General features: G+C 35.1%; 1 protein-coding gene and 1 pseudogene across 6 annotated transcripts in view; both read left to right on the top strand.

Moving 5' to 3' along the window:
* Window positions 1-27,281, top strand: part of LOC138321709 (zinc finger transcription factor lin-29-like) — a 229,994-nt gene that overhangs the window by 121,524 nt on the left and 81,189 nt on the right. The window contains exon 1 of one of the 6 annotated variants that reach the window (XM_069265665.1): window positions 4,509-4,750. The exons of the other annotated variants lie outside the window; for them this stretch is intronic. Coding sequence (XP_069121766.1) covers window positions 4,735-4,750 — 16 coding nt within the window. The 5' untranslated portion in view covers window positions 4,509-4,734. Of the gene's footprint in view, window positions 1-4,508; window positions 4,751-27,281 lie in introns of those variants that run through there. 6 annotated transcript variants of the gene reach the window in all.
* LOC138308200 (salivary glue protein Sgs-3-like) lies at window positions 20,749-22,934 on the top strand (annotated as a pseudogene).

The raw sequence follows: 27,281 nt of genomic DNA, 5'->3' as shown, positions 1-27,281 counted from the left end.
CCAGAGGTGGAATGTCTGACACCTTTAATCTTTTGGACAATGGATCCAGAGGTGGAATGTCTGACACCTTTAATCTTTTGGACAATGAGATCCAGAGGTGGAATGTCTGACACCTTTAACCTTTTGGACAATGAGATCCAGAGGTGGAATGTCTGACACCTTAAACCTTTTGGACAATGAGATCCAGAGGTGGAATGTCTGACACCTTTAATCTTTTGGACAATGAGATCCAGAGGTGGAATGTCTGACACCTTAAACCTTTTGGACAATGAGATCCAGAGGTGGAATGTCTGACACCTTTAATCTTTTGGACAATGAGATCCAGAGGTGGAATGTCTGACACCTTTAATCTTTTGGACAATGAGATCCAGAGGTGGAAAGTCTGACACCTTTATCCTTTTGGACAATGAGATCCAGAGGTGGAATGTCTGACACCTTTATCCTTTTGGACAATGAGATCCAGAGGTGGAATGTCTGACACCTTAAACCTTTTGGACAATGAGATCCAGAGGTGGAATGTCTGACACCTTTAACCTTTTGGACAATGAGTCCAGAGGTGGAATGTCTGAACCTTACTTTTGACAAGGACCAGAGTGAATTCTGACACCTTAACTTTTGGACAATGAGATCCAGAGTGGAATGTCTGACACCTTAATCTTTGGACAATGAGATCAGAGGTGAATGTCTGACACTGAACACAATGAGATCCAGAGGTGGAATGTCTGACACCTTAAACCTTTTGGACAAATGAGATCCAGAGGTGGAATGTCTGACACCTAACCATTTGGACAATGAGATCCAGAGGTGGAATGGTCTGACACCTTTAATCTTTTGGACAATGAGATCCAGAGGTGGAATGTCTGACACCTTAAACCTTTTGGACAATGAGATCCAGAGGTGGAATGTCTGACACCTTAAACCTTTTGGACAATGAGATCCAGAGGTGGAATGTCTGACACCTTTAACCTTTTGGACAATGAGATCCAGAGTTGGAATGTCTGACACCTTTAATCTTTTGGACAATGAGATCCAGAGGTGGAATGTCTGACACCTTTAACCTTTTGGACAATGAGATCCAGAGGTGGAATGTCTGACACCTTTAACCTTTTGGACAATGAGATCCAGAGTTGGAATGTCTGACACCTTTAATCTTTTGGACAATGAGACCCAGAAGTGGAATGTCTGACACCTTTAATCTTTTGGACAATGAGATCCAGAGGTGAACTGTCTGACACATGTAACCTTTTGGACAATGAGATCCACAGGTGGAATGTCTGACACCTTAAACCTTTTGGACAATGAGACCCAGAGGTGGAATGTCTGAAACCTTAAACCTTTTGGACAATGAGACCCAGAGTTGGAATGTCAGATGCCTTTGACCTCTTGGACAATGATATCTAGGGTTGGAGTGTCAGACGCCAATTTAACCTATTCGTCCTTCTGATCCAAAGGTAGAGTGTCAAACATTGTTGCAACCAATCAGTAACAAGTCCCATTGGTAGTTATATCCAGTAGGCTAGAATTCTTGAAATGAGCAGAGACTAATTTGAATTGCAGACAATCTAAGGTGTCTGGGAAACTAATTTATGTAATGGACATGTATAAACAATAAAGATTATTCTTTTTAAATGTTGCCTGAATATATGTTTTAATAAAGTCATTTTGGGCCTTGTTGTTTGTAAGTCTTTCTATCGTTTAACCTTCAAGATGATAGATTTATTGTCGTCACCATCAATCAATGAGTTCTTGCAGTGATTTAAGAGAATTTAAAACTTTATCTATTTTACATCGATTGAGAAACAAGTTATACAACTTATATAAATCACTCTTGATGGCCTGGATGTAAGCGTGCGAGGGGTCTTTGTGTAGGAGGACACCGGAGTGCCCGGAGAAAACACACGTGATCGGGCAGGTGACCCCTGACCTTTTGTCGTCCGTGCTGGGGATCGAACCTCGGCCGACTAGGTGAAAGGCGAGCGGCTTAACCACTACACTAAAAGAATTAAAAGAATTTTGAAAGTTATGTTCTCAAACTGAAGGTTTGAAATGGGTTTATAAAAAATGTCTTGATTTAAAGATGCTCCACCGCCGACATAGCATAAATGATATTTATTATTTGAACAATAATTGGTGTATTATCGTGTATATATATGTCTAATTAACACAAAAAATAATATAAAATAATTTATTTTGCCGCTGGTACATGCGCAATCAGTACTTCATTCCATATAGGATATAGTGCAACAGAATTTTTTCGGGATGCAATTAATTATTTTTCATATTTTTAACTTGAATGAAAATTAGAAGCTCAAACTTTTCAATGTTGGTAATGGTGTAAAGTAAGTAACTTTTGTAACTGAAGAAAAATACTAAATCGTCTTCTCCTGTTTTTGATAGTAAAAAAATACCATTTGTCGGCGGTGGAGCATCTTTAAATTATATAGATAATCTGTTTTAGTTATTCGCATTTTGTCCCTCAAAAATTATAGGTTTTAACTCTCATATTACCCCAAAACTTATATGTTTTTTAGAAATCAAAGTTATGTTGACATGTCATGATAATTAAGGTGACTTTTCATTATAATTATCTCACCAAACTTATCATAATAAGTTGACTTATCTTAGTTATCTTGCTGAGGCGACATGAATACCTAAATCTGAAACTGGAACTAAAATATTTATTGACATATATCGTCTTAGCAAGATGACTAACACGATAAGTCAACTTAAATATCATAATATGTAATTGACTTACAACATCAAGAAAAGTCATCTCAATTATCATGACAAGTTGACATCAATATCACAATAACTTGACTTAATTATCATGATAAGCCGACTTAATTATCATGATAAGTCAACTTAATTATCATGATAAGCCGACTTAATTATCATGATAAGCCGACTTAATTATCATAATAAGTTGACTTAATTATCATGAAAAGTCGACTTAATTATCATAAGTCGACTTAATTATCATGATAAGTTGACTTAATTATCATGATAAGTTGACTTAATTATCATGATAAGTTGACTTAATTATCATGATAAGTCGACTTAATTATCATGATAAGTTGACTTAATTATCATGATAAGTCGACTTAATTATCATGATAAGTTGACTTAAAGGGACAATTCAGTCTAAGAGATCATTAAAATTTGTACATATATCGGAAAAACCAGTTCTTATGGAAATTAGATCAGTCGGTTTTACTGTGATATGCCTGAAAAGCCCATGGCTGTGACATGTGTGTAGATGTTCAAACTCGCTCGCTGTCCGCCATTACACATTGTGGTCAAACTTCTTGTATGCCGAACCCTGTCCCTTGCTCGTAGAGTAATGCAACTTTTGTCTAGAACTGCTCAAATCGCTCAAACAGTAGTGTGTTTACCTTATTAGGTGAATTGTCTTGCCTAAAAATCATTTTATCACCTTCTCAGTGGTTATGTAGTTTATTTGTTTAACGTGCGTGACTTTGGCTCGGGTATGGGTACAGCGTCCATATTGTACCTGCTTAATCGTATTGATCAACGATTTGATATTTCAACGATATTAATTAAAATACTAAACAATGACGTGGAATTCGTCAATATTTTATGTTATATGTTTCATAAGAAATGTAGAACAATACATTTGTAAAAGAATTAGCCTGAGCGAATTGTCCCTTGAATTATCATGATATGATAAGTCAACTTAATTATCATGATAAGTCAACTTAATTATCATGAAAAGTCGACTTAATTATCATGATAAGTCAACTTAATTATCATGATAAGTCAACTTAATTATCATGATAAGTTGACTTAATTATCATGATAAGTTGACTTAATTATCATGATAAGTCGACTTAATTATCATAATAAGTCGACTTATGATAATTTTAGGGAGATCATTATCTCGCTAATTTTTAAGTGGTGGCAGGAAAATAATGTACAGAAATCAAGTTTACTGGTTAAATTTGAATCAAACTACTCACTCCGCCCAGTTATAACAATTATATTGTTAATCTTGGAAGAGAACATCACATAGTTGACACAAAAGTTTTTTTACTGTCTTGAAGAAAGCATATAGAACACAGTAGAAAGGGGTCACAAGAGTTGCTAAATATAGCTCTTATGTCATCATGGAAGGGAGGTAGAGGTGATTGACCTTGATATTGACCAGCTTATGGTGGAGATGATAGTTAGAGGATTGATCCAGACAGACACTTTAGTATCTGACTATATTATGGCGGTTTGGTTTTGTCATCAAGTCCTCAAGGCCCATAGATGCAAAGACCAATGACATTTATATGATAGAGGGACCGATTAGTAGACAGTCTGACTTGTCTGTGGAGGCGATTCCCAGCCGATGAAACAAAAAAAAATTAGCCGTAATTCAGTCTTTATGACAAAGCAAATATGAGACTGGGAGAGAGCAAATACATGGGGATTGATTTAGTCTGACCCTCTACATTGTGGGAGATAAAAAAATATAGGGCATGTTATGTAATCTGTCTACACACTAGAGGCCTCTTGAGTGCAGTAGTGTAGTATATACGCAGATTTGGTATGGTGTCTACACTTCCCCACCCCACACAGCTAAGGGCGTGGTCAGCATATTACCCATGGGGTGGGAGCACAGACTAATTATAGGACAGGAGCACGCAGTCACCTCAGAGACAGATTCCACTCAGTCAGTAGTTGGTAATTGCACATTATTTGCATCTTGTGTTAGAGAAGCCCTGGCCACTTATGCTTCTCAAATCCGGTATGTATACATTTTTTTGTCCTAACTTCTTTGTACAGTTTGATACTTTGTCACTAAATCTTGATGTATACAAGAAGTTGTTTTTTTTGAGATTGTTCAGAATGAAAAAGTTTTATGGTGATGGGTTTACCTTCAGTTTAATTGAACCAAATTAATGTGTCGTGAGTAATACACTGAAGAGGCAGACAGGGGGCTTTGTCTGCCATTTTTTAAGAAGAAAAAAAAAATTCTTATTTTTTTTGCCTGCAAAAAATCCTGTAAAAATACAATAATCCATATTCAAAATAAGTTATGTAATATAAAACTAATGGTAGATTTAAATTGATTTTTTTTTCTATTTTATTTTTTTCTCGTCTTTCCCTAAGGTGCCCCAATACCAATGTGCATGTCAGTTGATTTTTATGTGCAGTTGCAGACTGAGCGTACGTCAGATCATGTGTTGCAACTGAACCTACTTCTCTCACTGTATATATATAACAAGGGGGCCTCCACAGTCGACTGGCTGCATAAATTCTCAGTTATTATGAAATCAGATATTACATATAAATGAAATGACATCCACAAGTTCTTTAACAAACACCTGTGTAGAATGGCTAATTACCTTGTGCACACGTGGTATCATGGGTGTTTCTGTTTTGTCTGGGAGGCCAAGACATGTGTGTCTATATACCATGTTACAGTTTCTTAAACGGTTCACGGATATACATATATACATGCACATCCTTCCGTGGATGATGTAAGGAATTAACAGCTGTAAACTGGGCATGCAGATGTGCAATTAAAACAATTTCTGCATGCGCTGATAATTTCACAGCATATTGTGGCAAAATTTAAAGAATTTCTATAACTGAATAGACTTTCATGTTGAAATGGAATGCTTTATTTGTTGATTTTCTAATTTGAATGTAACCTTTGTGAACTTATAACCTTTGTGTAATGATCTTAAATATGTTTCTGTTATAAGATGTTCTAGCTAGTTTACCTTCCTGATTTTAATTATCGTTAGTGAAAGCAATTACTTGAAATGAATGATTACATTCACCACGTAAACCTGATTATTATGATGAGTTTCTAAATACTTTCCTACTTATAAGTTTTGTATATAACAATTCCCATGAATTCATTAACAGATATAAACTGCATGACAGTCAATATAAAATATATGTGGTTGTCTTTGTACTAGGGTTAAGGTCGTTGTCTGTAATATTAAAATTTTATAAATGATTGCCCCAGAGGTTCACTCTTATAGACAGTGAAAAGTTGTTTAGCTATTACATGGAAACAGACACAATGTCAGTTACACTAGTGTCAGAGACCTTCATATTCCACTTAATCAAACAAACAGTAGGTTTAGGTATTTTATTTTCTTGTTACCACAATTATTATATTTCGAATTAGACAGGGCTGTGGTCATGTTATTGAAATTTGAATTAATTAGATTCACATGTTCTTAATTTCAAGGATGAGATATGCGCTCACTAGTCAGTCGTTATTGTTTTTATTTCTTATATATATATATATATACAAATGCTGAATCACTATATCATTTCAATGATGATTGATTATTGGTTTTTGATCAAACATTTCCTACTGTGAATAAGTATTACTACTATTTTATAAAGATGATCAAACAAACAAATAATTGATAAGAACCTCAAAAACTACTAAGTGGATTGATACCACATTTTGTCTATAGTATCTTTGTGGGAATGGATACTACAGATTTTAACACTAAACCTTCATCCTGTATTCATGAATAAAATTGCTTTTTTTATCATTTACATTTAATTGATTTTCATCAAAACATGACATTACAAACATAAAAGACAATACATAATTTGTCATTTCATAGTAGCTTGATTTTGTGTTACCACTTAAAGTGCATACTGCCTCACTAAAGATATGATGTAGATGACAAGACAATCTTTACTATGGAAGCTTGAAACATCCGTGGTATTAAAAAGCATGTTATTATAAAAGGTGTATTATTCTGAATTATGAATATATGGTATGTTGTCATCTATCACTATACCACCTTTTGATGAAGATACCACATTACAAGATTAAACCAATCATAAAACTAGAAGCAAATAAGCAATTTTGACACCAATAATGTACAGATAAATTTTGTTTAATGTTGAAACCCGAGCTCAAGGTGCATGTGGGTATGTATATATATGTTCATAGATTTATATGGAGGCTTTGTCTTAACATGACAGGTAATAATACGGGCCCTCTTGGCCTCTTGTTTATTGCTGAGAAAGCAGGGCTATGTGAACCACCAATCGCTATCCTTTGGATTCCCATCGCTGAGAGGGTCAGGATTTAGTTGTTTTTATTAATATTACTTGATCTCATGGATAAGGGGTACATGCTTGTTTACGATGATTTTACCTTGATGATCATTTAAATATACAAGTATGTTTAAAACAACCTCTCCGCAAGATCCATATAGTCTAGAACTGTGACAAGGGTATCTGTAGCATACAAGCTTAATGAGTTACATTTACAAGTTTGTTCACTGAATAACCTTGATCTTAATTCAAGGTCAAAGAGGTTGATGTGCAAAATCTTTTAAATGACCTGTCTATACAACCAAGACCCTCAGAGCCTTGGTATTAGATATGTAGTATGATTCCATTTTTAAATATTTATAACTGAGTAGATTGATAGGAGAGCTATATGGATTCAAGTTAATATAGTATTCACATCCATTGACTCACAGACTAGGGGGCAAGGGTAGGGGATGGAGGTGAAAAAGACAATTTTGCCTTCCACATTTTGAGCTCATGTGAGCCCTAAGACACAAGAGTCCTTCTAGGTTGTCAGATGACGTCTGGACATACAATTATAGAGTACAAATAGGTAAAACAGTGTTGTCTGGTGCCTATCCTAGCTGTACCACCTGTGAATCCCTGTGTCACCTCTGTTAATTACATCTCAGCAAACACTCATCAAGCTATCTGTAGTCATGCCAATTCAAATTTGTTTTCTGTCACAGTTTTTTATTTTATTTTTTTTTTATTTGTATTTTTTAAAGCATTAGTTGCATAATAAGATGATTTTTATGACATTCATTGAATATCTCCCGTGTGATATTGTGAATTCTTAAGCCTTAAACCTTTTTTGTATTTGGATTTGGGTTGTGCAGGCATTGAACATCACTATAAAACAGCCTTTAAGCCTTTTTTGTATTTGTTTGAGAGCTGTGCAGGCATTGAACATCACTATAAAACAGCCCTTTAGGCCTTTTGTGTATTTGTTTGAGAGCTGTGCAGGCATTGAACATCACTATAAAACAGCCCTTTAGGCCTTTTGTGTATTTCTTTGAGAGCTGTGCAGGCATTGAACATCACTATAAAACAGCCCTTTAGGCCTTTTGTGTATTTGTTTGAGAGCTGTGCAGACATTAAACATCACTATTAAATTGCCCTTTAGACCTTTTGTGTATTTGTATTTGGGTTGTACAGGTATTGAACATCACTATAAAATAGCCCTTTAGGCCTTTTGTATATTTTTGTGTAGTGCAGGCATAAACATCATTATAAAAAAGCCATTTAGGCCTTTTGTGTATTTGTATGAGGGCTGTCCAGGCATTGAACATCACTATAAAACAGCCCTTTAGGCCTTTTGTGTATTTGCTTTTTGGTTGTGTAGGCATTGAATATCACTATAAAACAGCCCTTTAGGCCTTTTGTGTATTTGCTTTTTGGTTGTGTAGGCATTGAATATCACTATAAAACAGCCCTTTAGGCCTTTTGTGCATTTGTATGATGGCTGTGCAGACTGGTGCAGCATCTATCGATTTCTAGGCTGGGCTACTCCCATAGATATAGCTACATATTGCTGGCCATCAACATTTCATTCGTAACCTTTTTAAGGATTAATCAAAAGTTCCTTTCATTGGCCTTTGGTAGTAGATTCCCCTTGAAATATTTATTCTTTTCCTCTATGTGCTGTTCATGTGCAGCACTATTGAATATTGCGATCCCTTGTTTTTTATGCTATCCAAAAATCCATCAGATTTTTTTTTCCTATGAAAGAGTTTACTATAAACATATGCTAAACATTAAGAAATTCTAGGATAAGAACCCTGAAATGATATTATGTATGTTATTTGATGACTTTAGGAGTTGTGGTGAGATAATTTGTACAGATAAAGATATGTCCTATAATCTATATATGTACATAGTTGATAGGTGAGTTACATAATACAGTTAGCTTATCACCATTTTACAGGCAAAGATGTTTAAGGTGCTCTTACAAGGGAGGTAAGAAAAAAATATGTAGAGAGTTCATGATAATCATACAGAGATATTAAAACAGACTGTTTTTCTAAGGAGGTGATACAAATCTGTAATCTTTCAAGGTAGTTAATAGAACATAGTAAAATTACGACAAAACTACGACCACCCGGCTATTACGGGCACTTGTTGTCAGTCCTGTTTTATTTCTCTATATGCCTTTGTATTAGTCATTTCAGCATTAGGACCACCCCATTATTCCGTATTACAACCAGTTTTCATAGTCCCAACGACCACTAATAAATACTAATTAAACCCTTGATTACGACCACGGGCACATTTACCTGTGACTTCACACCTTGTTGTGCCGCCTCACATTCTCGCACACAGAGACCCATGAACAACTGCCTGCAGGTACATCAGTCAGTTATTTGTTTCCGCTGACCTAATTTGCAACGTTTTTAACATGCATCCTTTCGTTAGCCCTGTTGGCTAGATCAAGCCATTTCTTGTTCATAACGCCAATGGAATTAAAATTCTCTAATGTGCGAGATATTGTTACAATCTTATATCAGATATTTATGTAGTAATGTACTACAATCATCTCATTTCAATGAAAAACGTTAAATTGGTTAAAAATAAGGTTGACTATTGTGCAAAAGTCTTTCAAACACTTAACTGACTGTGATCGTAGGTTATTTGTTGACCATATGCAATCATTGCACATGGCGGGATAATTCGATACGATTTATGTAAATATTTTGGAATTTACACAGATAAACGCCAATATAAAACACATTGCTTCTCATTTATCTCAGGTGATAAGTTGATGATAAAACTAACAATAGGTTATAAATTATAATATAACAGAAAGTAATGTCTATAAAATTATTTTCATTAATGTAAACAATAGTATCAGCACATATCATAAACTTTATAATAAAAAAATATGCCTTTGTTCTAGAAATGTCCCTAATTTATTGAAATTCAAATATTAGAAATATTTGTTAATAATTGGTTTTCATAAAATTACCATATTCAACTCAATAAGCGCCCTGGATGCGCTTTAACATTTGAAGCAAATAAGCGGGCACTTCAAAGAAAAAAATTGGACTGCGCAGGCCTTTCATAAAATTGATCTACAAAGTAAACCATAAATCAATTTGCCAAAAGAAATCAGTAAGGAAAACGACATAATTTTTATATTTTCAGTCTGAACTTAAATCGAAGTATGTGAAATTGAAGCCCACAAAAGGCGGAGGGGGCTTATAGGGATTGGGGCACTTATCGGGTTAAATATGGTCGTATATGATATCGGTCAGATAGGATACAGAATTACTGTCCTTGGTCGTGAATCAGAGATGAAATCTGGTCAACCTCAGAATTAAGACCACTGCCTTATAAGACCACTTTTACTCAGACCACTGGGTGATCTTAATAAAGAGGTTTTATTGTACGTTTATCTTTCAAGGGAGGTAATAGCTGACAACATGTTATGTATGTATCTTTCAAGGGACACAATAGAAAGCTTTTAAATGACAGTATATTCCTAGAGAGGCAATGAACAATTTGCAATATATGTCATTTAAGGCAGGTAATACAATCTGTATATTTGTCTTCAACACAAGCAGTAAAACCTGATTATATATGTCTTACAGGGGAGATTATAAGATATGTTTGTATGTGCAATCTTCCAAGCCAGGTAATAATTAAATCCTATCAATGTATGAATAGTCATATACAAGATGATGCGAAATAAAAATCATCTAAAAATCAAGACTTTGGTGGTAAAGTAGATATTATTGGTAGGGATATGGAGTTCAAAAAAATAAGAAGCTTTTCTTTGTATTTTAGTGGATTTAAATACCTTCACGATAATTTTAATTATGGTTTAGTTTGATGTCATTGAGACTAGATCGACCTGCATATATGTGACATGATATTTTTGGTAAAAAGACATTTTACATAATTTTGTAAAATCAAAATTTAGGACTACAGGTATTTTCATCGTTTTCATGTATATTTAAATCTTGATAAGTATAAAACTAGAGAAGCTTATTATGTATGATAAAAATTTAGCTGTGACATTCCTAGAAAAAAAAGAGAACATTTGTTCAGAACAGGTGGTCAAACTGTGATAAATTACAGAACAACTCCAGTACTGCTGTTATAGGGACATGATGAATGGGAGTTGTGTCCCTTGCTGTGTGGTGGGAGGGTTACGTAACAGCCAGTCACTATAGATCTAGGTCAACGCAGTTGTATTTTTACCGCATGTTTAGTCTGGAGTTTCCATTATATAAAAGCACTAGACAGAATCAGTTTAATTTGGTATTGATTCAGTTGACTGATCAAATACAAGCCTATCACACCATTCACCACAGTCTAGTACTGCTTTATTGATCACCACTATAGGTATGCAGGGCCACAGCCACTTACTTATATAGTCTCAGTATTTTCATTGTTGAAAAAAATTAGTGGACCAATTTTTATGATTTATGTATTCTGATATATATATATAAACTCTTTTTCCAGACATCTGGCAGGTCAATCAATAATGTATGTCGGGTACCATTGATGGTGAATATATATGAGCTCACACTGTTGTATCAATATGGTCAATAATGTCTGTACTGTTGTGAAATTGTGCAGTAGGTCATCAGCATTAAGGTCATAAGATAAAAGTGAACGATATAAATGTATATAAATGTCTGGTACAAATGCACTCTGATAACCATGCAGGACCCTTTTGGTTTAAGTCCACCAAACTTTTCACTATGATTATATATACAAACCTGTCTATAAAGACCACCAAAGGAACAAAGAAAAACAGTCTTTATAGCAAAGGAACAAAGAAAAACAGTCTTTATAGCCATGTAGTCTTTATACACAGGTCAAATGTGTCGAAATTGATTACTTTTGATCTTCAGGAAGTGGTCATGTTAGCAGGTGGTCTTTAAACAGAGGTGTTGTTAGCAGGTAGTCTTTGTACAGAGGTGTTGTTAGCAGGTGGTCTTTGTACAGATACTTCTGGATCGCGAGTTCAAATCCCATTTGGGTTAGTTGCTAGTTACTGACTGCTGCGTGGTCGGTGGTTTTTGTCCAGGTACTCTGATATTCTGTTTAATGGTGAGACCTTAGTGTGTCCAGAGGTTTTGTTTAATGGTGAGCCTATAGTCTGTCAGGATATTCTGTTTAATGGTGAGACCTTAGTATGTCCAGAGATTCTGTTTAATGGTGAGACCTTATTGTGTCCAGAGATTCTGTTTAATGGTAAGAACTTAGTCTGTCCAGAAATTCTGTTTAATGGTGAGAACTTAGTCTGTCCAGAAATTCTGTTTAATGGTGAGACCTTAGTCTGTCCAGGATATTCTGTTTAATGGTGAGACCTTAGTATGTCCAGAAATTCTGTTTAATGGTGAGACCTTAGTGTGTCCAGAGATTCTGTTTAATGGTGAGACCTTAGTCTGTCCAGATATTCTGTTTAATGGTGAGACCTTAGTCTGTCCAGATATTCTGTTTAATGGTGAGACCTTAGTCTGTCCAGAAATTCTGTTAAATGGTGAGACCTTAGTATGTCCAGAGATTCTGTTCAATGGTGAGACCTTAGTATGTCCAGATATTCTGTTTAATGGTGAGACCTTAGTCTGTCCAGATATTCTGTTAAATGGTGAGACCTTAGTCTGTCCAGATATTCTGTTTAATGGTGAGACCTTAGTCTGTCCAGATATTCTGTTTAATGGTGAGACCTTAGTATGTCCAGAGATTCTGTTAAATGGTGAGACCTTAGTATGTCCAGAGATTCTGTTAAATGGTGAGACCTTAGTCTGTCCAGATATTCTGTTAAATGGCGAGACCTTAGTCTGTCCAGAGATTCTGTTCAATGGTGAGACCTTAGTATGTCCAGATATTCTGTTAATTGAGCCTTAGTTGTCCAGATGGGTGAGAAGTCTTGAATTCTGTTATGGTGAGACTTAGTCCAGATATTCTGTTTAATGGTGAGACCTTAGTGTGTCCAGAGTTTAATGTGAGACCTTAGTTAAATGTTAAATGGTGAGACCTTAGTATGTCCAGAGATTCTGTTAAATGGTGAGACCTTAGTTGTCCAGAATTCTGTTAAATGGGAGCCTATAGTCTGTCCAGATATTCTGTTAAATGGTGAGACCTATAGTCTGTCCAGATATTTATTTAATGGTGAGACCTTAGTCTGTCCAGAAATTCTGTTTAATGGTGAGAACTTAGTCTGTCCAGAAATTCTGTTTAATGGTGAGACCTTAGTCTGTCCAGATATTATGTTCAATGGTGAGACCTTAGTATGTCCAGAGATTCTGTTAAATGGTGAGACCTTAGTATGTCCAGAGATTCTGTTAAATGGTGAGCCTATAGTCTGTCCAGATATTCTGTTAAATGGTGAGACCTTAGTCTGTCCAGATATTCTGTTTAATGGTGAGACCTTAGTATGTCCAGATATTCTGTTTAATGGTGAGACCTTAGTATGTCCAGAGATTCTGTTAAATGGTGAGACCTTAGTATGTCCAGAGATTCTGTTAAATGGTGAGACCTTAGTCTGTCCAGATATTCTGTTAAATGGTGAGCCTTAGTCTGTCCAGAGATTCTATTTAATGGTGAGACCTTAGTCTGTCTAGATTCTTTCTGGTGAAAGTAGTCCAGAATTCTGTTAGGTGAGACCTTAGTCTGTCCAGAGATTCTGTTAAATGGTGAGACCTTAGTATGTCCAGATATTCTGTTTAATGGTGAGACCTTAGTGTGTCCAGAGATACTGTTTAATGGTGAGATCTTAGTCTGTCCTATAATCTGTTTTATGGTGAGACAATTAGATAGGCCACTGAGATGACAATTTGAACTTGTCTGAATTTGTTTTTACTTTGAGATGAAATTGAAGGTGTGTCTCAGAGATTGTTTGAAGATGTGATGTGGGTTAGTGTAAGACAGGTCCTTGTTTGTAGTGTCATATACCTAACTTCCTTTTGGAAGATTTTCTAAATTGCATCTTGATTTGTTTGGAGAAACAGCTATTAAAAGAGGACATGTTTGTTTCAAGGACACATTGAGGTGTGTCTGAATTTGGTTTTGTTCTGTATTTGTATCTGCTTGGCTATCAAATGTATGGTGTCAATGTGTTTGACGGTCAAATGTATGGTGTCAATTTGTTTGAAGGTCAAATGTGTGGTGTCAATTTGTTTGAAGGTCAAATTTATAATGTCAATTTGTTTGAAAGTCAAATGTATGAGTAATGTCAATTTGTTTAAAGGTCATGTCAATTTGTTTGAAGAGCAAATGTATGGGTAATGTCAATTTATTTGAAGATCAAATGAATGGGTAATGTCAATTTATTTGAAGATCAAATGAATGGGTAATGTCAATTTGTTTGAAGGTCAAATGTGTAATGTGCTCAAATTTGTGGTACATAAGTCTGTATTTGTTTGAAGATCAAATTTTTGGTGTCAATTTGTTTGAAGGTCAAATGTGTAGTGTCGGTATGTGTGGTTTTGGTATACTTATTGCTAATTATATTTGTTTGAAGGGAAAATGTGTGGTGTGCCTAAATTTGTTTGAAGGTCAAATGTGTAATGTGTTTCATGAATTTATTTTTTATTCTATTTCATAGAATAAAGTCCAATGTCATAACAAAATATAACAGAGCTTGTTTGTGACTGATCTCTAGTTACACTGGTTTCCACTGTAGAAAACACAATTTTCTGTGGTAATGTACTCGGATGCATGTGCACAGAGGAAATATATATATACAGCATGCTTCGACTTTTAATTGGCATTAGGGCTGCAAGGATAGCAAAAAACTAGGACACATGGAGGCATCAAGATGGCAACTAGATCAATAAAAACTGAACAAATGTCAAAGTGGGTTTTTTTTCTTCCATCATTTTTTTTTTCTTTCTTATTGTTTGCAATTTGCTGGAACCATCCAATCAGAGCACAGTATATCTGAGTTCAGTGACTCATCCTAAAATTTTCTTCTGTAAAGCAGAAAACAATGTCTCGTTTAGTTTTCATTCTAACTTCGATAGTTTTTTTTCACCAAGATCACATAGTATATTTTGTGATCACTGACACTTAAGTTGGTGTATGTGTTTGTGAAGGTTATTGATTTGTAGGAGCATGTTAAGCAAATAAATTTTAACTGAATGTTACGATTTCTAGTTGAGTACTCTTCCTGAAATATCTTGTGAACTGCAGCGGGAATCAATGAAAAACACTCGAGTTAGCTGCAGCAGAGCGCCATTCAAGTCTATACCCACTGGTACCAAACCCCACACAAACTCAGCTGACAGTTTAATTTCAATTTAAGATAAAATTTGTATTTTTTTGTTGGAATTCCACTAAATATTAAACCTTGGTATGACTCTTTGATTTTTACATATTGTCTTTTTTTTTGTTCTAATAATACAATTGATTAAGAGTTTTCTTTGAAAAGATATGTAGCAAAAATCGTAGTTGATGAATTTAACTGCACGAATAGGGGCTTGTACAATTGATTAATTCCTCTGGATCTAGATTTCTTTAGGATTTATAAAACTTGTTGTACTTGTAACTTGATAAGAAACCTGCATGATGTTGTTCTGTGTGTCAGGGTGGCAGTGTTCCACATCCTGGTGTTAATGTTTAAATTTCTCATGTGCAGCAGGAACAACAAAATTATATATAGCAATGTTGATTGATTGATCCTTATTGTAAAAGTCTTAAATTGCCATGAATATTGAACTTTAGATACTAACACAGAGAAAATTAAAAGTCATTTATGTTTTTCAATTAAATATTCCGAACTGTTTGTGACATTATATGTACATTCGGTATGTATTTTTAGGTACAGAGAAATCACATGTTAGGGAAGTAATGACAGAAGAAGTGATATAAACAGGATGGTTATAAGAGATCTTTTGTGTGATACATGACCTTTTGTGTGATATATGACCTTTTGTGTAATATATATAACCTTTTGTGTGATACATGACCTTTTGTGTGATACATGAACTTTTGTGTGATATATATGAGCTTTTGTGTGATAATGACCTTTTGTGTGATACATGACCTTTTGTGCGATATATGACCTTTTGTGTGATACATGACCTTTTGTGTGATACATGAACTTTGTGTGATATATTACCTTTTGTGTTATACATGACCTTTTGTGTGATACATGACCTTTTGTGTGATATATTACCTTTTGTGTACCTTTTGTGTTATACATGACCTTTTGTGTGATATTTTGTGTAATATATATACCTTTTGTGTGATACATGACCTTTTGTGTGATACATGAACTTTGTGTGATAATGACCTTTTGTGTGATATATTACCTTTTGTGTGATACATTAATTTTGTGTGATATACAACCTTTTGTGTGATATATGACCTTTTGTGTGATACATGACCTTTTGTGTGATACATGACCTTTTGTGTGATACATGACCTTTTGTGTGATATATGACCTTTTGTGTGATATATGACCTTTTGCATGGTATTTGACCTTTTGTGTGATATATGTCCCTTTGTGTGATATTTGACCTTTTGTGTGATACATGAACTTTGTGTGATACATGAACTTTGTGTGATATATGACCTTTTGCATGGTATTTGACCTTTTGTGTGATATATGTCCCTTTGTGTGATATATGACCTTTTGTGTGATACATATGACCTTTTGTGTGATACATGAACTTTGTGTGATATATGACCTTTTGTGTGATATATGACCTTTTGTGTGATATATGACCTTTTGTGTGATATATGACCTTTTGTGTGATATATGACCTTTTGTGTGATATATGACCTTTTGTGTGATATATGACCTTTTGTGTGATATATGACCTTTTGTGTGATATATGACCTTTTGTGTGATATATGACCTTTTGTGTGATACATGAACTTTTGTGTGATATATAGCCTTTTGTGTAATACATGATCTTTTGTGTGATATATGACCTTTTGTGTGATACATGATGACCTTTTGTGTGATATATGACCTTTTGTGTGATATATGAACTTTTGTGTGATACATGAACTTTGTGTGATATATGACCTTTTGTGTGATATATGTCCTTTTGTTTGATACATGAACTTTGTGTGATATATGGACCTTTTGTGTGATATTTGACCTTTTGTGTAATACATGAACTGTGTGTGATATATGACCTTTTGTGTGATATATGTCCTTTTGTTTGATTACATGACCTTTTGTGTGATATATGACCTTTTGTGTGATATATAACCTTTTGTGTGATACATTAACTTTGTGTGATATACAACCTTTTGTGTGATATATGACCTTTTTTGTGATGTATAACTTTTTGTGTGATATTATGACATTGAACTATAACACACTGGAAAATGACATCTGACTAAAGCAGAAAGATGCAATTAGAAGACAAATGAATTAAAGCAATTGTGAGGTAATATCTTTTTAGAATGTTTATGTGAGAAGATGGATGTGTTAGCCATCCGTTTTGTATCATCACTGAATATCCCATAATACTCTTGTCGTTTATTAAACAATGACATGTCTGTAAAAGGAATCACAATCAACAATCCCTACAGTTGGAAAAATAATAAAACTACACGAGAAGTTTTGTTTATCAAGTTAGATAGCTTAAACAGAAGAAAATAACTTAAATCACATTTAACTTGTATGATACAAGTACAAGTACTACAGTAAAAGAGTGGGCTGAGAAGTAATTGGGATCAATCCGATTTGAAGAATTTGTTAAAGGTCAAACCATTTGAAGTATGTCAGGTAGAATCCGTCTTATTATTATTCCTACCCAGTGTAATATCACCTTATATTGGGTTACGGCACTAAACTTTCCCTGTCCTCGTAACCTCATTCCCAGAAGAGTAATCTAGGTCAATTCTTAGTGCATATCAGTTGAACTTTATGGTCAAGAACACTGAAGTAAAGACTTTTTATTCTGGGCTCATGTTTTTTTTTTTTTATTTTTAAATGAAATACAAAACACTTAATTTAAACATATTGTTCAAAATAAAAAAAAAGACAAAAAAACAGGAATAACTGGGTTTTTTCTTGTCTCTAAAAAACTAATTTTATATTGCACAATAATTTTATTAGTAGGCCTTTTTAGAATGAAAGGTTTTTTTTATTTGATAGAATCCCTATAGGATTTTGGCCTAGAGTCAGATATAAAGCAAGTTAAAACTCTCAACGTTTTCATGGGCGTTTATTAGATAAGGCAGCATTATAGGAAAATAAAATGCATCATGACTCTTTTGGGATTTCTTCCTGGAAATTTAAGCCTGACTTGGGAACCGTTCCAATTGCCTTATATGTACTTTTACTACAACAGAGTACAATCAACAGATAGAATAGGTTGAGCCTACTCAACATTGTACAGGGTGCATTTTCTAAATGAAAAGTGAAGGTAGAAGGTCATCTTAATGCTCTCAAATCTAGACACTTTCTGATTTTCCTAGGTGTTTCAATTGGCTAATACATGGTCACGTGCAAGTCAATATTTTGCATATGAACTCAATGAATGCTTCTGTTTCATAAGCACCAAGTCAATGTTACATTTGTGGAATCACATCCTATGTTGAGTTACTCAGGAAGGTATTTTTTGGCCTGATTCTTCATGTAACCATAGCAAATAATGCAGGTGTTCTTTTAAATTATGATACTCGGTATAAACAGTTAAAGGACCTTTGATTTGGTCAATATGGTGTTATATTAACTTGGTAGAATCAAAAGAATATGGGGGTTGCAAGATCCCAAAACAAAGTTGGTAAAGTGCAATTTACCATCGATTAGTCCCACCATATGGTGATTATGACGTCATCATTTGACGTGAGTTTTGTGACTAATAGAGGGTAAATTGTACTTTACCCACGTTGTTTTGGGATCTCGAAAACTTCATTATTATCTTGGACTACAACAAGTTAATATGAACCCTATATTGACCTTGACAAATGTCCATATTTGATATTTATAAGGTCCACTAAGGACAGCCACCCCTGTTTCCAATAATTTGTCTGTGTGTGATGAGGGAGACAACTTTGTCTGGAGTCCTTGTGAAATCTTGTGTCGGTGCATGACTGTATGGTTTTCCTTAGTCTGTACAATACCTAGCACATATATAAAAAGACATGTAGCATTCTTTGATTTTATTACTGAAGTGGGCCGCGGTGGCCGAGTGGTTAAGATGTCCCGACATATTACCACAAGCCCTCCACCTCTGGGAAGCGGGTTCGAATCCCATGTGGGGCAGTTGCCAGGTACTGACCGTTGGCCGGTGGTTTTTCTCCGGGTACTCCGGCTTTCCTCCACCAACAAACCTGGCACGTCCTTACATGACCCTGGCTGTTAATAGGACGTAAAAATAAACAAACCAAATTACTGAAGTATGTTAATATTCCTAATGTTTAATCTTGGAATGAATGGAACACATTACTGATTAGATATTTGTAGTCATTGTTCTTTGGGTTTTATGCTTTGTTCAAACTTTTAAGTTCAAATCATTAAAGATCTATATTTCCTGATGGTGGTGGACGGGGTATACTTGTATACGTGTTTATCCACCGTCTCTCTGACGATAGAATTTTTTTTGTCCATCTGTCAATCCCGATGTTAAAGTATTGAAACAATAACTTGAGAAACAATGGTTAAATGGATCCAAGAGGAGACCATATTAAATCAAATTACAGCTCAGAGGTGCCATTATGACTTCTTCAGATACCCTATTTTCAGTCGATTTTGATGAAATAGGTGTATTAAAACATTTTATATAGTTATGTTAGAGTTTCAAGGTCAGAAACCAGTTTTTATTAGACCCTCAAGAAATGTGATTTTCTAACTGACAAAAGTTATTTTCATGGAGAGCATTATAAAAATACTGCATACAGCTGTATAATTTCAATTCCAATATTTAATCTAGATCCTTAAAATGATGGTCAGTGAACATCAGGATGAAATATTTGTAAAACTTATTCTCATGTCCCTGTTACCATATATACGTGTCATCTTACTGTGCCATAAATACTCCAAAATTCTGTACATTTTATTCGTAGATCAATGTATTATCATGATATATTTGTTTGTACACAACACAACAATATCAGTATATTAGTTAAAGAACTGCTTTTTAGATTTATAATGCTATAAAATTGTAGTATGTTATACTGAAAAATTTTGCATGAAACGGTGATGGATACCAACGTTAATGAAAGGTGATTATTGCTTCTAGCCTTGCATTTTTTAACACTTTGAAGAAGAATTAAGGCAAATATCTTTTATTCTAAGCTTGAGGATAATACATCTGAAAATAACATTATGAAAAAAGGTGTTACAACATTTTTGAAGCGAAGAAGGTAGATACAATCAGACAATGGACACCTCATTGGTTCATCTTTAATTGTTGACTGGTTTCTCCTGTACTGAGGCTTCTTCAGGAAAACATGTTTTGAAGATGTAATGCGGTTTCAAAAAATAAAACTTTTTTCATCTTTTTTTACGATGCAGTTTCTTTAATAGCTTGGCTGTAGTGCCTTCAGGTGACAAGTCACACTCCACTGACACAACTGAACTTACCATTAGGCCCACAATTCAACACTCGCTTAACACATCAATATGCACATCCGTATCACTTGGACTCTTGGAATCTGCTGAACCATGCTGACCAGATTCAAACCCATGTAAGCCTTTTCTGCACTATCCTGAAATATCTTGATGAAAATTTCTTAAAGGCGATAAATTCCTTTGCACCAGAAATGTTGGAACAGCAGTTACGAATGTAAGCCTCATTTTAAATTCCAGCTACTTTTAAAAACTGACTTTTCAACTCTTTATAAGATCTAACGATGTGTGAAAATTTCATTTTAATTGTAGCTTTTTATTTCCAAAATACCAGAATATAAATGTTGTGTACATATATATACTGCACATAAACTTGCTTTAATACCACATGAAAGGCTTCTATTAACCATTAGATAAAGGATATTATTCAACCTTTATGATAATGTAATTTTTTTGTAATGATCATGGTGGATATAATGATCAATTATCATTTCTATACATTGATGAAAACTCTTTGAATTTTGCTGGTTTTGTTTGCTGTACTAGTAATAGTGGAGAATTTAGGGGCTGCAGTGGCCGAATGGTTAATATTACCAGATGCCCTACACTTGGATTTTGAGTTCAAATTCCATTTGGAGCAGTTGCCAGCTACTGGCCACAGGTCAAAGTTTTTTCTCTGGGTCCTTTGACTCTCTTTAACATCCTAAACCTTGCAGGTCCTTAAATAACCCTGACTGTTAATAGGACATTAAACTAACCACACCAAACCAGTCCAAATCCTAAATTAACTCTGCCTGTTAATGGGACATGAAAACAAAGACAAAAACCCTTGACAATTAACAAACCATTGACAACCACCAATCCATTGACAACCACCAAAGCATTGACAACCACCAAACCATTGACAACCACCAAAGCATTGACAACCACCAATCCATTGACAACCACCAAACCATTGACAACCACAAAACCATTAACAACCACTTAACCATTGACAACCACAAAACCATTAACAACCACTAAACCATTGACAACCATCAATCCATTGATAACCACCAATCCATTGATAACCACCAAACCAATGACACCCAACAAACCATTGACAACCATCAATCCATTGACAACCACCAAACCATTGAGAACCACAAAACCATTGACAACCACCAAACCTTTGAGAACCACTAAACCATTGACAACAACCAAAGCATTGACAACCACCAATCCATTGACAACCACCAAACCATTGTAAACTATGAAACCATTGACAACCACCAAACCATTGACAACCACCAATCCATTGACAACCACCAAACCATTGACAACCACCAAACCATTGACAACCACCAAACCATTGACAACCACCAAACCATTGACAACCACCAAACCATTGACAACCACCAAACCATTGACAACCACCAAACCATTGACAACCAACAAACCATTGACAACCAACAAACCATTGACAACCACCAAACCATTGACAACCACCAAACCATTGACAACCACCAAACCATTGACAACCACCAAACCATTGACAACCACCAAACCATTGACAACCACCAAACCATTGACAACCACCAAACCATTGACAACCACCAAACCATTGACAACCACCAAACCATTGACAACCACCAAACCATTGACAACCACCAAACCATTGACAACCACCAAACCATTGACACCCAACAAACCATTGACAACCACCAAACCATTGACAACCACCAATTCATTGACAGCCACCAAACCATTGACACCCAACAAAGCATTGACAACCACCAATCCATTGACAACCACCAAACCATTGAGAACCACCAAATCATTGACAACCATCAAACCCTTGAGAACCACCAAACTCATGAAAACCACCAAACCCTTGAAAACCACCAATCCCTTGAGAACCACCAAACCATTGAAAACCGCCAAACCATTGACAAATACCAAACCCTTGAGAACCACCAAACCATTGACAACCACCAAACCTGCAACCTCAAACCATTGACAACCACAAACCTTGACAACCACCAAACCATTGACAACCACCAAACCCTTGACAACCACCAAACCATAACCTTGACAACCACCAAACCATTGATAACCACCAAACCATTGACAACCACCAATCCATTGACAACCACCAAACCAACCCTTGAAAACCACCAAACCATTGACAACCACCAAACCATTGACAACCACCAAACCATTGACAACCACCAAACCATTGACAACCACCAAACCATTGACAACCACCAAACCATTGACAACCACCAAACCATTGACAACCACCAAACCATTGACAACCACCAAACCATTGAGAACTACCAAACCATTGACAACCACCAAACCATTGACAACCACCAAACCATGTGTCTATACTCGGTGACTGTCCTATTTCATGTTATAATAGAAGTTTTGATGTGAAATTGAAATTCAATGTATTTCTATGTCCCTTGGTGTAGTTTGTGATAAATTGAATGAGGTGAACACTAGTGTGATATTTTGTTATCCTGTCATTCTATATGGACCTCCAGATGATTTTAACATCAACTGACATTTCACTTTAATGGGTCTATATTTAATTGATAAAGCTTATAGATATGCATTAGCTGGAAAAATAAAAATAGAAATGAAATAAGCCAAAAAAAAATACAAAAAAAAAAACAATATGCAGTGGAATATTTATAGATGTACATGTCATCTGCTTGTTTTCTATTCACATATTTGTTTGATTGTCTAACCAAACACCGTAACCACTCCGCCATCAATGTCCAGCAGTGGTAAGGTAGTGATTGACTATCAGACACCTTAACCACTCAGCCACCTTGATCCAGAAGTGGTTGGCTAGTGGTTGACTATCAGACACCTTAACCACTCAGCTGCCTTGATCCAGAAGTGGTTGGCTAGTGGTTGACTATCAGACACCTTAACCACTCAGCCACCTTGATCCAGAAGTGGTTGGCTAGTGGTTGACTATCAGACACCCTAACCACTCTGCCACCATTGCCAAGCAGTGGTTGGATAATGGTTGACTATCAGACATAACCACTCAGCAACCATGGCCTAGAGGTGGTGAGCTAGTGGTTAACTATTAGACACCTTAACCACTCAGCCACCTTGATCCAGAAGTGATTGGCTAGTAGTTGACTATTAGACACCTTAACCACTCAGCCACCTTGATCCAGAAGTGGTTGGCTAGTAGTTGACTATTAGACACCTTAACCACTCAGCCACCTTGATCCAGAAGTGGTTGGCTAGTAGTTGACTATGAGACACCTTAACCCCTCAGCCATCTTGATCCAGAAGTGGTTGGCTAGTAGTTGACTATGAGACACCTTAACCACTCAGCCACCTTGATCCAGAAGTGGTTGGCTAGTAGTTGACTATTAGACACCTTAACCACTCAGCCACCTTGATCCAGAAGTGGTTGGCTAGTAGTTGACTATGAGACACCTTAACCCCTCAGCCATCTTTATCCAGAAGTGGTAAGGTAGTGTTTCACTATTAGACACCTTAACCACCCAGCCATCTTGATCCAGAAGTGGTTGGCTAGTAGTTGACTATGAGACACCTTAACCACTCAGTCATCTTGATCCAGAAGTGGTAAGGTAGTGTTTGACTATTAGACACCTTAACCACTCATTACTCTGATATAAGATGATGGCTTAATTGTTAGAAATATGTGCATTAGCCATTCATTTAAAAAAAATGAAACAAGGAAGTATAATCTTTGTAAGTTGTTCGATTATTTTTGATTGGCTGAGACATTAATTTGCACTGATAAGCAGAACCACTTATGAACAAAATATTCATTGAAATTGGTAAAATATTTAAAATAGATGATGATTTATATCATATTGATTTGAATTCTACCAGAACAGCAATAATTTTATAATTGTATTATTAATTCAAAATGCTTAATTACTTTACCGAAAAATGAAAATCTAATTATAAGCCGATGTCCTCCCCTCCTCAACGAAGTTAAGGCTACTCTTCCGAAAATACTGGAGGGATATCACTGAAACTTACTGGCCGGTTAGTGCCCAGTTCAGATTGGAACAAGTAATCCATTGACATTTTTGCCAAGAGTAAGTTGATCTCCTAGACACCAGTTAAGTCTTAGTTATCATTGTAACTAGGACACTTCATTAGGTTTTGTAAAATAGACATTAAATTGTTTGGACCAATTTTATTCACACTTGGTCAATTTTTCTAACATATTGGTGTCTGTAACTTAGCTAATCACATGTTACAATAACGGCAACTATAGAAACAAAATGGAAGAACATTGGTTGTCATGGTTCCAAATAAGGGGATGTAGTAGGGATATTAGCCATTGGATTATAGTTCTAGTTTTTATTTTGTCTTTTTTGAAACACATTATAATGATACTTTTTAAGTTTTTTGTCATCGCCCAAGGACGGATTTGGATCAAAGTGTCACAAGATCCTACATCACTACCTAGCAATTAGGTCCAGCGTTATTAGTGGTGGCCTTAAGCAGGAATCCCTGGGATAGTTTTTATCAATGTCTTTTTCTTTTACTTCTTCTATTTCAAACATTGTGTTATTGACAAAAATTCATAATACCAAAGTGTATATCAATTAATTTACCTGACAAAATTACAATAATAGGAAAAACTTCACTCGACATGTTAATAAAGGATGAAGATAGAACTGATTGATCAGAAAAGATTCATTATTAGGTTAAAAAAAACTACCTTTTTTTTTAAAAATAAATTGTAAGAATGTTTTTTTTTTCAATGCAGTGATAATAACGTTTATACTAAGCATTGATGGCAATATATGTTTGTTTTTATTTGTGAAGCTGTAATTTAGCATATTACCTCAAATTATGACAGATTTAATTAAGAACTGTGTAAAGGTATGGTAATCAAACATTTTGCTCCAATTTGAGTTGTTTTTATAGAGGTACGTAAAAAAAAACCTCCACCAATGTATAAACACGTGAATGGTGTTGGCGATTATAAAACCTGACAGCACGTTATCGTGCATTAAACAGTATTGAAATATCATCATATCAGTGGAGGTTTTCCTTAGTATAGATTGGCTAAAGTGCTGTATGATTCTACAATTTTACCACCTCTTATAATCTGTTACACCCAGACTGATCTAATAAATAAAACATTATATCTCGTCTTCAGTAGTTAAAACATATGGAAATGTTGTCTTAGTGAATATGATATTGGTAGGATAAAATATATAGTATCAACAATCAATATCTATAAATAACATTCAACCTGCAAATCTTGGAGCAAAACAATCGGCATCAATATATGGTCTGACAAAATATAAATGTTCAGAAGATCTTGTTAAATGAGAAAGAGTGATTTAAAAAGTGAGTTTGAAAAGTTTTACGGCTTGCAAGATGTGTAAGCCTGCACGAGTATTGATTAAAGTTAAGACTGGTAGGAATATCATGATAGAATGCAGGAAAAAAAGCTGTTACGGGGTTGATGGGAAAAGAAAAACTGCATCGCAGTGTGCATGCTGGAAACTTGAAACTGGAGCACTGGATGCAGTTGACAGTACAGTGTGTAGGAAGGGAGTTACGTAATAATATTGATTTTTGTAAACACGACTTTAGCAGCATTCCTCCAATGAATTACCAGCACTGTACACAGAATTTTAAATAGGTATTTTAGTGGTTTCAACAAATGCACACAAAAAATTCAAATGTCTATTAGTTTGAGTTCAATTGTGAAAAGCTTTGCATCTGTTAAGACTAGCGGTTTGAGCCACCATGCTGCACCCACAAGCAGCTAGTTCTTCACCTTCCACTGCTGAAATGAATTGGTACAAAGGTCTACTCGAAGGTCAGTCACGTATTTTTTATCGTCATGGCAACCATGGCCACTGGCCATTGGGCCATTGACAAATGTGTATCACATCTAGGTTCATGCTGAGTCAATGAAGGTTCATGGCTCCTCATGTTGACTTTCATGGTTATGCTGTATATAACCAAGTTATCTCTGTAATTCTCTTATAACATCAGTAGTGTGTATACACATACAGTTTTTTCGTGTACTAGTCATTGCCAAGCGCTTTTGAGAGTCCGATTTGGCTCATGTATTGCATTGGTTCATAGAGTTGGAAGAAGTTTGCGGAATTGTCCAGCTTTAAATTTCGAGCTGTTCTTATCCGTACAATATGTAAACAAATAAACTTGTGAAAGCCTGTTATGTAAAACATCAAAGAATTGGATGCATTTGAACAAACAGATCATTATTTTTTCCTCATATCCAGATGTTACATACTGTTGTATTTGTATTTGAAATGACATCAGATATACCTTTTGACTCTGTTGCACATAATGATACAATCTGTACATATTATTGGCAAAAATAATATACAGCACAGTTGTTTTTAGCTGTAACATAAGCTAGGTGTAAACAAGAGAATTCTTGATTTTCTGATGATGTAAATGTGTGACATTGTTTTGAATCATGTAATAATCACCTTGTAAAAAGTAATATGTTACTTCCCTCAATATAAAGGTGCAATCAACTTTTTTATAGGGGATATGTTACCTTATTACTATAAAGGGATATTTCACCTGTTATAAGTGATATGTTACCCCATTACTATAAAGGGATATTTCACCTGTTATAAGTGATATGTTACCCCCATTACTATAAAGGGATATTTCACCTGTTATAAGTGATATGTTATCCCATTACTATAAAGGGATATTTCACCTGTTATAAGTGATA

The sequence above is a fragment of the Argopecten irradians genome, chromosome 1 (genome assembly GCF_041381155.1).
Source record: "Argopecten irradians isolate NY chromosome 1, Ai_NY, whole genome shotgun sequence".
NCBI lineage: Eukaryota > Metazoa > Mollusca > Bivalvia > Pectinida > Pectinidae > Argopecten > Argopecten irradians.
Note: the sequence above shows the minus strand (reverse complement) of the source record. Positions and strands in the feature narration are given on the sequence as shown.